Genomic DNA, 18,059 nt, shown 5'->3' on the forward strand with positions numbered 1-18,059 from the left:
AGCCTCGTCGCGCCTTCCACCTTCCACCGAAAACAGTTACTCTGAGTTCCATCTCAAAGAAAGGAAAATTCACAAACTTTCACTTCTTTCTCACATTCGGTTTCTTTCACAACGGTCTCGCCCACCTGTTTTCCTATCATCGGGTGAACAGGTAGATTGATTGATCCCGTGATTGATTCATTACAGTTTATTTCACCATCATACACACTCCTTCAACTACTTTCTTTCATTATTTTTCTCTAGTTATCATACCTAATTTTTCACGTATCTCTATCGCGATCGCGATTCCCCATCTCCGACCTCTTCAACCACATTTACCCAACAAGATCGGAATTGATACCCCTACGCGAAATTCGAGTCTTTCATTTACCGACAATATTATTTCCCTGATGGCCATATCTCGATTTGACACTTGACGAAATGGCAGCTGCGGAGGTAGACCTTGGCTACCTAGCTACCCATCTGGGTATGCCTGAGGCGAACCTTACAACCGTCACCACGGATCCGACCGTCGACCTTGTTAATGCCATTCTGGCTGCTGTTGCTGCCAAAGGTCACGAGTACGATGAATTATATGGCCAAAAAATTCACTTGGAAGTCGAGCTTGAGACTTCCGTACGCAGTGCCGAAGCTCAACGCGACGCGAGCAATGAGACTGCTAAAAAGGCGCTTAAAGATGTCGAAGAACTACGCCAAAAGCTTAAGGACGAAGGTACGGATATTTCTTTTTCCCTCCATACCCTTATCTCTAGGTGTAAAGCTACTAACACCGATGCGCAGAAACTGCACGCCAAACTCTAGAAAATGAGTTGCAAGCGATTAAGTTTTCCAGCTCTACATCACAGTCAGAGATCGACAAGCTACGTGCGCGCATTGTATCCTTAGAAACCTCGAATCGAGAATCGCTGGCCATTATTGACACCAAGAATTCGGCGAACGAAGCTCTGTCTCAAGAGCTACAAGCGCAGCACCAGAAAAACTTGAAGCTTAACCAAGAAATATCGGTATTGCAGCAGTCCGTCCAGAATGCGAACAATGCGGCGAGCAGCTCCAAGTTCCGAGAACAATCGTTGCAGCAACAATTGCAAATGGCTCAGAGCAGTAGTGAATTTTTCGAGAAGGAGCTTAAGACCAAATCTGCCGAGGCGCTCAAATACCGTAAAGAGAAGGGTGCTCGGATCTCAGAGCTGCAACGTCTCAATGATGATGCCGTCTCCAATATCGAATCTCTAAAGCGTACCGAACAACAGCTACGTCAACGTCTTGACGAAGCCCAAAAGAAGGCTGATGATTCTCTAACAAAAATCCAACAGCTACAAGAAGCCGCGGGTCGCAAGGAGGAAGACTTCCGCCAAGAAAGCGATAGCCTTCGACGATTGGTAGATTTAAAGGAACAACAAACTCTGACCTATAAAAAACGGGTCCAAGAGGTTGAGACAAGGGAAGAACAAGTGAAGCGAGAGTGTGAAGATAGCGTCCGCCGAATTAGTGAGGAACTTGCTAGAGCTAATTCCGACAAGGAGGAGCTTTCCCAGGCGGTTGAGTCCCTTCGAGACGAAATTGGTCGATTAGAGGCTATGGTTGCAGGGCCCAGTCCTGCACAACCTGGATCTGCACCACAAACACCACGACCCTTGAATGGATCGTTATTCCGCTCAGGCTCACCTTTTGCAACGCCTGGCTCTACGCGAAAGTCACTCTCGACAACCCAGCTAATGGAGGACTACTATAAGATCAAAGGACAGCTAAACGCCGAGAAACTTCGTAGCAGCAATTTAGCAAAAGAATTAGACGACGTCATTGATCAACTAGAAGCCAAGCGTCCGGAGCTTGAGGAGCTTCAAGCCGACAACGATCGGTTACAACAGGAGATGAAGACAATGTCTCACCTTTCAGATGAGAGTTTCAGAGAGAGGGATGCAGCCAAGAAAGCAGCCCGTAAGGCAGAGGCGGCTGCTGCGGATGCTGAAAAACGCAATACCCTTCTTCGATACGAAGTAAAGAGTCTTTCTGCGCAGATCCAAATGCTAACCTTCAATGTGCATTGCCTCGAGAAAGGCCTCGACCAACTTTCCTCCGACGAACGCCTAATCCTACAAGGATTGGAGAGAGGCCAGATGGCCGAATCGGTAGGAGATGATGAACTGAACGCCCATACCTCAATTCTCGAGCGTCTAGTCGTCTTCAAGAATATCAAGCAACTCCAGGAGCGAAATGAACAGCTCCTCCAGGTCACTCACGAACTCGCAGAGAGAATGGAGAACGAGGAAGCAATTTCGGCCAAGAGCCAAGCGATGGAGGATCACAAGGAGCGGATACGATTAGAGCAGGAATTGGAAGTTTTCAGAGACACCCTCAAAGGCTTCCAGGTGCAGACTGAAAGCATCACAAAGGAAAGAGACATGTTCCGACGCATAGTTGAATCGAGGGCATCCGCTGATGAAATGGCTTCGGCTTTGGGTCGTTCAACACAGGATGGCGTTTTAGCTAGCATCGAGCAAAATTCTGCTGCGAATGACGATGGCTCGGATTATACCACATTGCTTCGAGATCTCCAGCAAAACTTTGATCTTTACCGCAATGAGCAGACCGCTGATCGCAAAACGATGAAAGAGCAACTTGAAAAACTATCTGCAGAGAGGAATTCGCTGCAGGCAGAGGTTTCTAAGTTGCAGTCTCAACTTTCTCTTGCGTCAGAACGCTACGAAATGCTCCAATCGAATTTCACGGCTTTGCAAGGTGAAAATAGGGAACTCCAAAAGAGGAACCAAACCATGTCTGAATCTGCTGCAAAGCAAGACATTCGCACACAACAAGTTGCTGAAGATCTTGTTGAGGCACGAGGACTGCTTGAGAGTATGCGAAGTGAAAACGCAAATCTCAAAGCAGAAAAGAAACTATGGAAAGATATCCAAGAACGATTAAGCCAAGACAACGAGAACTTGATGCAGGAGAAGGCCCGCCTCAATGGGTTGATCGCTACACAGCAATCGCTTCAAAATGAGCGTGAATTAAGCGAGGCTGAGACGAAGCGACGCCTACAGTCTCAGATCGATACTTTGGAAACCGACCTCACCACAACCAAGAGAAAGCTATCTGATGAAGTGGAGGAAGGAAAGAAGGCGCAACTCCGAAAGGAGTATGACGCCCAACAGTCTCAGAAGCGAATCGACGAACTCACTACCAACCTCAGTCAGATCCGCGAAGAGCTTGTTGCCACCAAGACTAGCCGGGATCATCTTCAGAGTAGAGTTGATGAATTGACTATCCAATTACGAAGTGCGGAGGAGCGTGCAGAAAGGCTTCAACCACGACCTACGCCAAGACCGGGATCCATTGTTTCAGCGCAAGAGCAGAGTGCTGCACAAGGTGACTCGGATGAGCGTATACAGGATTTGATTCACGAAGTAACGGATCTCAAACGTGACCTTGAGATGACAAAATCGCATCTAGAAAATGCCCAATCGCAAGTCGAAAGGTACAAGGAGTTGAGCCAGGCATCGGAGGAAGAACTTGAAAGGTTGAACTCCGCTCAGGACCAATACCAGCAGGAGATGGATGCAACCATCGCAGCGAAGGACGCAACGATCAAGGAACTTGAGCAAAGAGTAGAGGACCTATCTGCTGAATTAGCGAGGTCCAACGGCGAATTATCGAATCTACGCGATTCTCAAGCCGAAACTGCTAAGAAGTTCGAGGACGAAAAGGCAATTCTAGATGAAGAAATCAAACGTCTGAAGGATGAAGAGGAAAGATACACGGCTTCATCCCAATTCCACCAGCAGGACCTTCGCGCTCAGGCCGAGATTGCAACTAATGCGCAACAAGCATACGAAAGCGAAGTCATGAAGCACGGTGAAACGGCGAAATCATTGTCTAATCTACGTGGTGAATTCAACCAATTGAAAACTTCTGCGGCGACTTGGAAGGCGGAAGCTGAATCAGCAAAAGCTACACTATTACAGAGTGAAAGCTCCTGGGATGAGCGGCGACAACGATTTGAGAGGGAAATCTCAGAGCTTCGCGCCCGCCGAGACGATGCGAACGCTCAGAATAAACTTCTCCATCAACAACTAGAAGGTGTAACCCAACAAGTCTCCGCCCTACAGCAAAGCCGGTCTTCAACCGATGAATCCCTCGATACTATCGCCGCGCAGCCAAGCAGCTTAGATACAGACAAGTTCCGAGAATTAAGCAACTATCTCCGCCGCGAGAAAGACATTTTGGAGGTCCAATACGATCTCAAAGTGCAAGAGGCCAAGAGGCTGCAACAGCAAGTTGAATATGCACAGTCACAACTTGATGAGGCCAGACTGAAGTTGGAGCAAGAACGTCGCTCTCAGGGTGACAGCGACCGAAATTCTATAGCCCACAAGGACCTGATGGCTAAGCTAGAGGAACTTAACCTTTTCCGGGAGAGTAGTGCCGCGTTACGAGCAGAAGCTCGTCAAGCACAGGCTCAATTGGCCGAGAAAACAGCTAGAATTTCGGAGTTGGAGTCTACCATTCAACCACTCGAAGCTCAGATCGAGGAACTTCAGAGTCAGCAAGCATTTAGAGAAGCGGAGATGAAACAGCTCCACGAAGACCGAGACCGTTGGCAAAAGCGAACGGAGGATATTCTTTCCAAACATGGCAGGACCGACCCAGCGGAAGTCGAAGAACTGAAGCAGACCGTAGCTAAATTGGAATCGGAGCGGACAGCACTACAAGGAATAGAGGCTCCTCTTAGGGAAAAGGTCAATGAACTCGAGAAGACCCTTGAGGAGAAAGAGGCTGCATGGCAGGTATCGCGAGAAAAACTTATCGCTAGCGCCAAAGAGAGATCTAGGAATCTGACTAATGCGAAGAACGAAGTAATCGCTGAAAAGGACAAGCTTCAGGCCACCTTAAATGATGTTTCCGGTCAACTCACGACAACCCAAGCAGAACTAGATCAATCTAAGAAGGCAAGGCAAGGTTTAGAGGAACAGATCAACAACTTCAAGCGACAAGTCGAAGCACTTCAGGAGAGCGCGCGAAAGGGCTCGACTGGTTCTGGCCCTGCTGATTCGTCTAATACGGATACATTACCCGCTCTACATACTCAATTAGCGGAGGTACGAGCTGAGCTAGAAAACGTCTCGTCACAAAAGGCTACCATTGAACAAGAGTTGCAAAATGCTCGCGATCAACTAACTTCGGCGATATCTGAGCGAGATCAGGCCATTGCTAATGCGCAGACTCGAGCGACCAACGGCGACGGAAAGGTAGAGAACGGGACAGGCATTTCTGAGTCAACCTCTCTAGCGACACCGTTGTCTAACGAAGAACGCAAGGCCCTCGAAGAGAGAATTTCGGAGGCTGTAGCTAAGGCTGCTGAATGGGAAGCCAAGGCTCAGGAGTTGACCGAGAAACATGATCAGATCATTAGAAATAGGAGTGATAAAATGAAGGAGTCATTGAATAAACGCCTCGCCGATTTCAAAGCTCAGATGGAGGAGGAAAGAGCCCAAATGAAGCGGGACGTCGAAAAGTTAGAGTCCGACTTCAAACTTCGCATCGAACAGGAACGAAAGATTTGGGAAGCGGAACATACCAATTCCCCCAACGACACAAAGCCACCTATAACGCCCGCTCGCCCGAATTCCTCCGAGACACCCGCAGGAACACCTACGACCTCCATTGCCGACTTCAGCTCACTTAATGATAAGGAGATAAGGGATCTTGTTTCTACCAATGCTACAATTAAGAGTATCATTCAGAACAACATCAAAAACAAACTCGCACTCGAGACGAAGAAGGTACGCGAAGAGCAAGAGGCACAGAAGACAGAGTGGGAGCAGAAGATAGCCCAAGCACGCGAGCAAGCTACTCAGTTGGCTACTACTAAGAGCCACGTGAAACTCAACATGACTGAAAAGAGAAGTCAGCTTGCTGCCGCTAAGTTGACCGTTGTGGAGACCGCTGCGAAAGACACACCGCAACGCCCAGTCGTGGAAGTATGGGAAATTGCCAAAGAGGTAACATTGCCGCCAGCACCGAAACCAGCTACTACCAATTCATCAGCTGCTCCGGCGACAGCGAATGCTACAATAGGCAAGTCTAGTCACTACCCAGTCGCTCGAACGTTACATGCTAACAACCTCTCAGCTCCTGCCCAGTCTACAGCTGCCAGTGCAACTACGAATCCCCAGACAAGCGGTATACCCAAACTAGGGGTGGCAAACAATGTCCCAGCGCCAGTCAATCCATTTGCAAACGTTAAGAACGAACAGTCACAGCCGGCGCCTGCGGGTCCGAACCCTTTCGGACAACCTTCCCAACAACCAGTCTCTCAAGGTGGTCCAGCTTCTCACCCATTTGGCCAACCCCCGGCTGGAGCACAGCTTCCGGCTAAGGTTACAGGTCTTCCAATGCCGACGACAGGTATTCGCAGGCCAAGCGGACCTAATCAGGCACGCGGTGGTGCTCGCGGCGGAGCAGCGGGGCGTGGAGGCCGCGGGGGTGCGCAGGGCAGGAATAGCCTCAATCCTGGAGCTGATAACTTCCAACCTGGAAACAAACGACCTAGGGGAGATTCGGAGGTGGGTAGCGGCGCCAAGAGACCACGAGGAGGTGGTCCGCATCAGTAGTGCGGAATAGCTAGGCTGGATCGTGGAAGAGATACCATCAACAAGCATTGCAATGTACGTTATGCAGGCGGTTATTTGGCTTCTATTAGGCCGGACATTTTACCCCGTGGAGGAGGGGTTCATGGCTTTTTTTCTACTATTAAACTGCTGTAGCTTTAAAAGGGTGGGGTTGCTAGGTCAAGGCTGGAAAACGAAGGCGTCCACATTGTTGTACCTTTACTTAAGCCTCACAGCATTGGGTGTTGTATGAATGGCACGCATTTTCTCTTTTGTGCAAGTGTATTAGGTTTTGAAATTTGTAATTGAGTGACTGTTGGTATGTGAGTGGATGTTAATATGACGGTGGGTTTCGGGTTCGGTAGAAGACGAGCTGAGTAAATTGTGATGGTATATGATGATGTGGAAGTTCAATAATAACAATTTAGTCATGATAAATATCTGAATGTGATGATAAAACTGAAAAGTTCATGCCCAAGTACGTAGAGATATCCAGGTCACCAAGAGGAATCCTCGACTTTGCGTAGCTGGTGTTTTAAAAATTTTGGTAGGGACGATTTTAAAACAATCAACGAGGATACATTGCTCACAGTATGCTAAAAAGAACTTTCACTACGAATCTTGTTTCGATGATATTGTAACCGTAGATTTCTCTACCCATGCTATAGACGGAAACTATTTTTAGATGGAAATTCTTCCAATCGCGCGTTTCGTAAGTGGAAGTAAATGGAGCTATCTTCAGGTGTTTGATAATAGCAAAGGCGTACCCGCTTATCTCATTGGTGGGCCACCTATTTAAATGGGGCTCTTACCTGCTTGGTCATATAGTACTCAATTAGAAGCCCTTACTTCACAGTACGATACAGTGTCTGTTCTAAGGCGTGGTGGCGGAGTGGTCTAACGCGCAAGACTAGAATCTCTTTGAAATTCTGTAATCTTGTTCCTTCGGGAGCGTCCGTTCGAATCGGGCCCACGTCGACATTTTTATTTTCTTTTTGGGGATTTAATTTTACGGGGTTGTGTGATGATTTCTCTTAATTTCCGGTGAGGGTTTACGAAATTTTAGTTTTTGTCTTACCCCTTTTTTATCCTACTATAATGGGATGAGCTCGACCACCAAGACTAAAGCTTCAAGTAGAAGGCCACATACGTACTTAATTCCCCTTCCTAGAACGAAGATATTAAGACAAATTGTAAGTAATACATGAGAGGAGTGGTCCACTTAATATCCGAGATTAGGAAGTTCAAGATAAGTGATGTGAACTTCCAAGCCATCATTCCTAATCAAACAGCTTTATGGTCTCTTCCGGCTGGACTAGGACACCCCCATCCGATCTAACCACACTCCCTGTAGCGTTGGTGTCCTTCATGAGGTAGATATACGCCTCAGCCACTTCCTCAGGGGTCCCAACTTTGCCCAACAGTGCCGTCTTAGCTATTCCAGAAACTAGCATTTCTCGCTGCTCACCGCTCCCAAACATTTCCGTGTTCGTAGCGCCAGGACTAACAACATTCACGCGCACGGGGGCTAGATCCAGAGCCAACCCACGTCCAAGTCCGATTATAGCCGCGCTCACGCCGGAACCAATAGCGCCGCCCTTCATAGGCCTATCGGCGACACGTCCGCTCGTGAAAATAAGCGACGAGGAAGTACTCTGCTTAACATACTTATGCGACAGCTTCGCAATAAGCGAAGGCACGACATAAGTATACTGCGTGCTATCCCTCAAATAATCCCGCGATACACTCGCGAGAGGTCGGAATTCGAAACGAGCTGCGGTGTATACGATATGATCGAGTAACTGTCCGCCCGCCGCGGTGTTGACGTCGGAGAATAGCTTCTCGAGGTTGGACTCTACGTCGTTGTCTTTGACGTCGCATACGTAGCCCCGGATCTGGGCGCCCGGGACCGCGTCTTGGAGCTTTTTGACGGCGGCTTCGACGCGTGTTGGGCTCGACGAGGCGATGGAGACGTGGACGCCGTCGGTGGCGGCGAGTTTAGCGACTCCTGCGCCTATGCCAGAGGAGCCTCCGATTATGAGGATGTGTTGGTTCTTGATGGAAGGCATTGTTGGATGTGGATGAAGGTTGTACCTATATAAAGCTAGAATTGCTAAGTAGACGAGCTATAATGTTCCAGGGAAAGGATGAGAGGCAGAAGCTTCAAATGGGATATGCTTTAGCAATACATCTATATCGAAGTAAGAGACGAAGACGAAGAGAGATATATAGAAAACGCATCATGTCGTATCTCCGTATCCATTGTAAATAAACTGCCAACTCTGGAAAAGATCTCCCCCGGCGTCCCAGTCGGTCGGATTCTAGCAGCCGATTCAACGGAGACGGCAGAACTCATCTATAAAGTGTCGTCGCCGCGCTGTTTAACTGCTTAGATAGTGACTCGGCGACGACACTAACGGAGACTTCCCAGGAGTCCGGTCAGGTATACCGGAGCTAAGCGGTTCTGGAGTTAATGGTTCCGGAGATAAGGTAGTTTGGTGGCCGAAAGTGGAAATAATTTTGACGATCCCGAATTAATTAACCCGCCTTCACGGCGGAGTAACTTAGCTAGGTAGGTGCACATGTTGATGATCAGTAACATCAGTAATTGCAGAAAATCGTGTTAAATCCCAGGTCTATTGTTAGACATCATGGTACCAATAAATGGTCCTAGGTGGATAATAAGTGAAGCTTTTTGAAAGGCTTGACGAAATGTATCGAACTGTCGCGAAACGATTTATGGGCGGGAGGTTGGGACAGACGATCTTTTCACTCTTTTGCTTTTGAAACTTGGTAGGCTAACCGGACAAGACTGGACGGTGTGTTTTTTTTTCCAAGCAATTTCCTGAAATTCTAGAAGCATTAAGATAGTGAGATAGACTGTTCATCAACAATTCCATCTACTGGTGAATAATTCTCACCTAGACGGCGCCTGGGTTGAAAGATTTCTTCGAATTTTCCAGCTTAAGATTCCTGCCTATGTCGCTGAGTAATAACGCCACGTACCTTTGACACGCCACCCCCGCTTTCGTCGTAGAATAACTCGACAATATCATGAACTAGCCATCTTTCCATCATCATCGACATTGAACCTGACGTTCGACCCGGTACCTGCGAATAATGCCTTCGCTCTCGCTGCGATCGTCTATGTCGGATGGCGAGAGCTCCCGCTGTTTCCCCCGCGCTTTTCCGGCTTATCGGATTCATGCGATGTATTCCGATTTTCAGTCGAGAGCTAGCCATGGTTGTCTTAGGCCAAGTCAGTGAACCATGGTCAGCTAGCAACCAGAAAAATGGGGATCGCAACAGCCACTGCAATTGCTATAATAGTGTTGTTGTCCATACATTTAAGGGGTACGGGCCTCATTCTTAGGCCTAGGACCCTTAAACAGGTTTCAAGACGATGGCAGAACGTCCAACTAAGACTGTGTGGAATTGGAGTATCCACGCGGACCAAGCATATATAAGAGAAAAGACCTGCAAGTCACAGGCATTACGGATATAGAAAAAGATGACTTTACACAGGAGCACGAGGCATTCTAATATCTTGAACCAATTACCTAACAACTTAGATCCTTACACGCTGGCTTTTCGCAGTTTAGTAGCCAGCTGCGATGCGACACGTCAATGAAGAACATCACAATTTCCAATATGGATGCCCAAGCCAAAACAATATTAAAACAACACGTCCCTGGCGAGCCAACGGAGCCGCCTTCGATTAATTGCGTGCAATTTCAGCCATAGCTTCGTCCCCACGAAAGCACTAGTAATCCGAAGTGAGAGTGCTATGATTGGACAGTATTTCGTATACATGCACGATGATTGCGGACATTTGGTTGGTCGAACACATTCAAATCTCTGTCGATATAAACAGGTAAGCTTGTCAGTACACCAGTCTAATTGTGCTAATACTGAAAATTGAACCTAGAGCATACCCGCAAGCGAGATACCCTAAAGATGGATAATCGGGGTGGGAAGAAGCCGAGAACGATGTGGAAAGCAGCGGCAAATTTGGTCAAAATCATAAGGCGGGACAGCGAGACTCCGTCACCTCTTGAGGATGACGTCTCACGGAGTCTTGATCTTCGTCGAGGAAGCCGCGCAACCCCAGCTGCAAGTCTAGCAGCTCGATCCATCGAAACAGACACCGACAGCTTGAACAAACCTACCTCACCGACTGAAAACATACCACGAACAGAGCCTACACAGACACTCATAAGGTCTTTTACAGAGCCAGTTACAGAGCCAATCATAAAACCACTTAAAAAATCGGCAACAGAACCAATAACAGAATTGGCTGCACAACCATTATCAGACACGGTAGCAGGGTCTGCTACAGAACCTCATACGGAACCAACTACGGAACCATCGGCAGAACAACCAGTGGCAGAGCCGGTGCCAGAGCAAACCACAGAACGAAACGCCGAACCAGTGGCAGAACCGACTAAGGAACTGGAAACAGATCCGTCAACGGGACATGTAGCAGAGACATTACCAGAGCAAGATATTGAGTCAGTTGCAGAACCAGTTACAGAGCTAAATGTAGATTCAACCCCACAGCCGTCAACAAAATCGGTAACAGAACAAGCTTTAGAACCGGTTCCAGAGTCACTTGAAAGGCTAGTAGCGGAGGCGGTAGCAGACACAGTGGAAAGCCAACTAGCAGGACCATCCGCGGAACCAATCACAGAACAGCCGGCGGAAATACCTACCGGATCGGTTGAAGAGTCTGCTACAGATCCCGACACGAAGTTGGACACAGCACCAATTACCGAAATAGCCACAGATCCAGCAGCAGAACCGCGTGCAAAGCCTGCTACAGAGCCGATTGTGGAGATATCCGAAGAATTAGCCACGGACCTAGCTGGAGAAAATTCCACGGAACCAAACATAGAACCAGTCACAGAGCCAGCCACAGTGACAGACCAGCAAGACGAGACTAAACAACCCCCAATAAATATCTCAGAACAATCTCCGAAGGAACCAGCGATAGTATCACATCCTAGTTCGAGTAATGTGTCGGAAAGGCCGCTCGAAACACCTTCACTGCCGCTCTCCGGTACTGAAACGCCACGAGAGTCGCTTTGGGACGAGGCGTATGAGTCTCTCCGTATGAGAAGCTCCATTTTAGTTTCCTGGTACGAGACAATTCTATCTCGATGTTTGGAGGAGTCTGTTTCGGAGTTGTCGCCACAAAGCCCACCATCCGATATCTTCACGAACTTGATCGATCAACAAAATAGGGGAACTAGGCGTAATCAAATGGAGAAGCTACTCTATCTTTGGCTCCGAGAGAGAGATGAAGGGGGTCGCCAGGAGGACGCATCTCTAGTCGATATCGTCAAGAACACGGAATCGATGACAACGACGGAAGCGGTACTTGCGTGGGTTGCTATTTGTTACGCGGCGTCAAAGGTATGTTTTTTTTTTTTTTGAATCGTCATTTTCGCATCCCACTTACTCACATAAAATTAGGTTATTCTCAATCCCGTTAAAGCAGAAGATGAAGATGATAGCAAGGGTCTTATACACATCATATCAAGGATGGAATGGTACTGCCATTTGCCAAAGATGCTCTACGAAGCAAAATATGGCACGGTACCCTCAGAACTCAAGCAAGGGATTACGTCGCTATATAAGGCTATTCTGTCTTATTTGATGACGATCGTGTGTTCCCATCTTGGAAGCCTTACGTTTACAACGCCCAGCGTTCTCTTCTTTGAATTTCGGCGGGCGGGGCTGAAGATGCTGATCGAGGCGGAAAATACCCTACCAGTCTTCAACAAAGAACGTGTACAAGAACCTCTCGAAGTGCTATGGAGGGATATCAACATAGAACCACGCAAACCATCTCCTGAAGCTGAGCGGCCGGGGCCTTCGGGGAAGAATGCGCAGCTGCTTAATGACCTCGACGTATCCGATCCTAGGCTTAGCATCCCTGTTGAAGGTAGCCCTAGCCGTCCGGAATACCAGCTCTACCAGATACTCCTTTCGACTAAAGAGTATAAGTCTTTTCTGAGCTGGAGTACTTTTTCAGGGTCGGGGAACCAGCTACTGTGGATCCGCGGGGAGCCTGGCCAGGGGAAGGACATGCTTCTTACAGGAATCATACGGGCGCTGTTCCCAGTAGAAATCCAAGATCAATCCAACCGCCAATTTTTGGCGTTCTTTCGCTTTGACCACACGAAGCAAGGTTTTACCAACCCAGTGAAAGCCCTAAAAACAATTATATGGCTTATCCTCGTGAACCAGCCAGAGCTGTCTACCCACCTATCGGAGAAGGTTAATGCACTTGGCCGCCGACACTTCAACGATGATAATGACTTCCTGGCGTTGTCTTCAATTTTCTACGACATAATAAGAGACACGCGCCTAGCGAAAACATATATCGTTATCGATGCTCTCGAAGAATGCACCTCCGGAGTTGATGACCTTCTAGCATTAATCGCTAGGTCTATGAAGTTATCCAGCGATATAAAATGGCTTGTTTCAAGCGATGATTCGGAGCGTTTCGAGTTGGCCTTTTTGAACAGCAGCTATGTCAACCTAGGTCAAGGCTTGTTGGGCACAAAGAAAATCATCTTCGATTACATAGCTGCTAAGGTGGCTGATTTAGCCAAAGTCAAGAAGTACGACGAAGAGCTTGAGAAGGCGGTCATCGGGGGCGTATTTCGGTCGTCGCAGGGCAATTACCTGTGGGTGGATATTGTCTGCGAAGCCTTGCGCTCCGAAGAGACGTGGAATGCGATCGACCTCCTGCATGATGTAAGACAATTGTCTTTGGATGGCCTTTACGAGTACATGTTCAAGACGCTTGAAATGCTCCCACGTCGGGGTATAGAACTTTGTACCAAAGTTCTCTCGACGATGGCACTTGTGCACGATACACTACAGATTGACGAGTTACACGCCCTAGCGAAATTGGGGAAAAGAGTCGATTTGGTGAATTTGCTGACGAAATGCTCCGTATTCCTCCATACTGACGGCCGGCGAGTCTGGTTTGTTCACCAAGCAGCAAAGGCTTTTATCCATAAACGACTCTTTGACAATACCGCTACGCTGACTCAGCGACACATAGAGATTGCACAGAATTGTGTCGATTTCATTGGACAGGTTCTTAGCAAGAACAATCATGCGGTTAGGTCCCAACACATCGGTGTGAATGGTTCTAGTCCAACGGAAGCTAACGCTAGCCACTATTCCACCCTCAACTGGATAACGCATCTTTCCGACGCGCGAAATATCGATAGAGACGATGGGTTGCGCAAGAAGATTTATTGGTTCCTCCAGAACCACTTTATGGCTTGGGTTGACGAAGTAGTCTTGCGAGGGGAGCTGCCAGAGGCGGTAGCGAAACTGAGGGGCCTGGATCTGTCTTTACGGCGAAGAACGCGAAGTCTACAGCCTATGCTTACTAACGGACATACTCAGTCCAATGGGTCAGCCACGAAGGATTCGTTAGCCGCCGGTATCCGAGACGCCCACCTTTTCCTTCGGCTCCATCAATCAGTCAACAGCCCCAAGTATGTCCATGCCTATAATACGCTTGCATTTTGTCCTACAGAAAGTATCATTAGAAAAATGTGGATAAAAGATGTTCTACCTTGGCTCGAATCTCCGCCAGCTATGGGCCGACGGTGGGGTCATGACTTCGCGTCGTTCCGTCACCGCGCTTATAACCCCGAGTGGCTATCCGTCGCGGCTTCTCCAGACGGAAAAATCATAGCTTCTAGTTCTGAGGACGGGACTCTATGCATTTGGGATGCTGAAACGGGAACTATGCAACATACAGATAACGTATGGAATGGGTGGATCATGAACCTCGCCATCTCTAGCCGGGGAATTCTTGCCGCCGCTACCAGCACTGACGATGACTCCCCGGTCATCATGTGGGACTTAGACACGGGGCGCGAAGTGAAAAGAATCCCATTACAGGGGTCATATTCAATTTGCTTCTCGGACGACGGAAGCAAACTTGCGGCAACGTCTTCTTCGATCGTTAGGATATGGGATCTCGACAGCGAAACACCCAAAACCGGCACCTTCAAAAGTTTTGATATTTGCCATTCAGACACAGTGATGAGCGTGGCCTTCAGTCCAGGTGGGAGCCTGCTAGCTACGAGCACAGTTGACAACAAGGTTAGAGTATGGGATGTAGAGCAGAAAGGGAGAGCTCTTGAGCCGCTATTTACTCTATGTGGTCACGAAGGTGATGTGCATTCTATTGCATTTTCGCCTGATTCAACACTCCTTGCTTCCGGATCCTACGACGGCACTATTCGGATCTGGGAGTTGAACGCAAAGGAGCGTACTTTCAAAGCACGTGAACCCCTCGATGCACGCCATGGCCAAGTACACTCTGTTGTCTTCTTCGTTGCCAATGGCTATACATATCTCGCTTCCTGTACAAACCATGCTATTGATATCTGGGATTCTGTGACTGGGGAACACGTGCAAGTGATGGGTTCGCAAAGCCAAGAACTATGCAGCATGGCTCTTGTGCGAAACGGAAATTACCCTTGCCTTGCCACCGGAACGAGTCACCCAGGTACCAACGTAATACTTTGGCACCCCCCGGTGACTCCAGATCCAGAAGAATTGGAACCAGTCGAAAAAGTAGAAGCATGGGAACCTAAGGACCTAGCTCTTAGCCCTGACGGTAAGACCTTAGCCGTGGGCCGGGACGGTGGGAGTGTATTTCTCTGGGATACCGAGACGAATCGACCTCTCGAACTGCGAATGGAAACTGGACAGAAAGGTGACATAATGTCTGTCTCTTTTTCACCGAAACATGGGACGATGCTACTTTCTTCTAGTATGGATGCCAGCATAAGCGTCTGCGATATCAAAACAGGCAAGCGACTACACTTGTTCCAAGGCCATTCGCGTTGGGTCAGATTCTCCACTTGGTCACCGAACGAAGACTACGTAGCCTCGGCTTCACAGGACGGCACCATTTGCATATGGAAGATAGGAGGCGAGGACAAGCAAAAGCCGCATATCCTTAAACATGGAGATAGTGCCAATGGTGTCGCATTTTCTCCCAATGGGAAGTACATTGTGACGTGTGGCGATAATAAAAAGGTCTTGATATGGGCGCAAAAGGATGACAAGAGTGGCTGGTTTCCGAAACACACGCTGGAAGGCCACGATGACTGCGTCACAAGCGTCCTCGTTACTCCTGATTCGATGAGGGTCATTTCGGCGGGACTCGATAAAACTATTAAAACCTGGGGCATGGCAAGCGGCCTGCGGTTGGGATCCGTTCAGACCAGGCAGTCCATTTACAAGATGTGGTTCGATAGCCGCTCTCCTAGTCACGTCATGACCCCTTATGGAGCGAAAGCACTCAGCAATCCCTCCTTAAGATCAGCTCGGGCCCCTCCTTGGTGCCCTTATCGGCGTAGCCGCAATAAGGGTGAAGATGGGGAGTGGGTCATGTGGTATGACAGAAAAGCCCTCTTTCTCCCGAAGAAGTTCAGCCCCGCTTGTTGCGGTATCTTTGGCCATAAGGTTATAGTCTGCACAAGCACCGGACAAATTCACGTGTACCGATTTTCCGAATCTGTCCCTCCTCGAGTTACTTCCTAATTCTAGACACCCTCCACCCCAGCCCTACCAATATCGGATTTTTCAATACATCATCTCAGGGGTCGGGAATCACATAATCTACCTTTACTTATACCTTAATAGCATGGGCTAGGAATATCTGTAAATTAAATTGTTGAAGTGGGATTAACACACTATCTCTGGCTACTACATGGGTTGGCATCAGCAGCATGAATGTAATTTACTACGCCCCCCCAACAGTGAATAAACCATCAATAAATCAGTTGGCTTGTCCTACTTATAACTCATTAAAACGAAAGTATGTAAAGTATTGTGCAGCTTCTCAAAGTACGAAAACATCAGTGAGGGGCGTGTCATGATAGCAGGGGTTTAATATCCTTCGCGTGGCGATATATAGAGGACAAGAACGACGAAGAATCTTGGGGGGAGGATGGAGGAGAAATATAGGTTAATTTGATGTTTTATACGATGTACTTAAGTATAGTCATTTGAGGAGTGTTTGGGTGTATATTTGATTTTAATCTATTACTTAGAACCTCGAGACTGGCAAGTCAGGCAATGCGTTAGAAATCATTCCAACCTGGGGTCAAACATCTCGTAGCATCACAGCATACTAATGAATCGGCAAAAGTTCGTTTGCCATCATACACTCACTGTTTGCTAGGGACTCGAGCTTGTCCAGGTGATTAAGGCTCCTATTGCTCCATCGGTTGCCGCTTGGAACGTGCATTTAATGGCACCCATTTCCTACCATTCGAGGAACAACTCCTACATTTTCCCATCCGCACCTCATCCACACAAAGATCAAGGCTATTGATACAGCATGGCGCCAATCGAGGAAAACACCCCCAAGAAAGACAACACTTTGACTGTTGTCGATGTGAAAGACATAAAGCCTCTCGTTGAGGATATCGTGCGGGATGCATTCAAAGCAGAAAAGAACAAGAACAATTCCGAGGAAAGTTCGGAGAAAGACGAAGTTGTGTCGGAGGACGAGAAGGACAAGGAGGCTATAAAAGATGCGCCCAAGGAATCTAGCCGATCTATTCGACAATTTCGCGCAGCGTAAGTATTCTATCCAGTACCCCCAAGCCCTTGCCATCTGTAGCATTCACTGAGCGCAATATTCTATCGCGCTTAAAAGATATACTTAATTTGCCCTGATTAGCAATTGCTAACCCCTAAATCTATTAGTTGGAAGTCGGTAGTATTCCCTAAAGACATGGAGAAAGTTTTCGAGGACGAGGTTAACACCAAGACCGACGATGCATCGCCACCGACGCCACCGGCGCCATCGATATCGCTGCTCGTGGACGACATGAAACCAGAGGACATTGAGGATGACTCTCCATCAAGGTAAGAATGGGCGAGGCAAAAACGAGAAGAGAACGAGGACAATCCGCACCTAGACCAAATCATGTCGATGGTTGGTTTGGAGGAAGTCAAGGCCCATTTTCTCGCCATTAACACTAAAGTAAAGGCCGCCAAAGCCGACAATGCCAGTGATCCGGACTTTCAAGGACTACGCTTCCATTTAATTCTCCACGGCAGATCAGGAATGGGTGAGTGTCATGAGTCTTGCAGCACAATTTTAACATTTAAAAGCGATTATGACTTAATGAGAACAGGGAAGAAAACCGTTCCTAGTATTTACGCATCATTTTTACATTCCCTAGGGGTTATGAAGGAGTACCAAGTTCAATGGTATTCTTTCGATTCCGCATGGGGAGAATCGCCGTATTGGCTGAGAGAGTATGGTGATGATGATGATGGTGGTGGTTGGAGTCCTTTCGAAAACCGAACGCCCCCCCAAAAAAGTCGCGCCGAAAGTTGAAGCAACGGTACGTTGATATTATAACCCTCTATTACAATTCGTAA

The 18,059-nt window shown here is 48.0% G+C and overlaps 3 protein-coding genes and 1 non-coding gene across 4 annotated transcripts; 3 read left to right on the plus strand and 1 right to left on the minus strand.

The window, feature by feature from the left end:
* The first annotated feature begins 7,489 nt into the window (after positions 1-7,489).
* Positions 7,490-7,589, plus strand: F4822DRAFT_t79. The gene has a single exon. It is a non-coding gene; the product is annotated as a tRNA-Ser (tRNA).
* A 68-nt stretch (positions 7,590-7,657) lies between these two features.
* Positions 7,658-9,093, minus strand: F4822DRAFT_296544 (putative short chain dehydrogenase/ reductase). The gene has a single exon (XM_051455119.1). The coding sequence runs from the start codon at positions 8,678-8,680 to the stop codon at positions 7,892-7,894; it is 789 nt and encodes a 262-aa protein (XP_051313711.1). The 5' UTR covers positions 8,681-9,093; the 3' UTR covers positions 7,658-7,891.
* Positions 9,094-17,004: 7,911 nt separating this feature from the next.
* On the plus strand, positions 17,005-17,541 carry F4822DRAFT_430688 (uncharacterized protein; the record flags this gene model as incomplete). Its single annotated transcript, XM_051461342.1, has 2 exons — positions 17,005-17,246; positions 17,376-17,541. The coding sequence occupies 2 exons, from the start codon at positions 17,005-17,007 to the stop codon at positions 17,539-17,541; spliced, it is 408 nt and encodes a 135-aa protein (XP_051313712.1).
* A 57-nt stretch (positions 17,542-17,598) lies between these two features.
* On the plus strand, positions 17,599-18,015 carry F4822DRAFT_430689 (uncharacterized protein; the record flags this gene model as incomplete). Its single annotated transcript, XM_051461343.1, has 2 exons — positions 17,599-17,743; positions 17,810-18,015. 2 exons carry the CDS (start codon positions 17,599-17,601, stop codon positions 18,013-18,015), a joined length of 351 nt encoding a protein of 116 aa, XP_051313713.1.
* Positions 18,016-18,059: the final 44 nt, after the last annotated feature.

The sequence above is a fragment of the Hypoxylon trugodes genome (genome assembly GCF_022578975.1).
Source record: "Hypoxylon trugodes strain CBS 135444 unplaced genomic scaffold F4822scaffold_6, whole genome shotgun sequence".
Classification (NCBI taxonomy): Eukaryota; Fungi; Ascomycota; class Sordariomycetes; order Xylariales; family Hypoxylaceae; genus Hypoxylon; species Hypoxylon trugodes.

Coding starts and splice junctions, on each gene's coding strand:
- F4822DRAFT_296544 (XM_051455119.1), bottom strand. CDS start 8,680: ATGCCTTCCATCAAGAACCAACACATCCTCATAATCGGAGGCTCCTCT.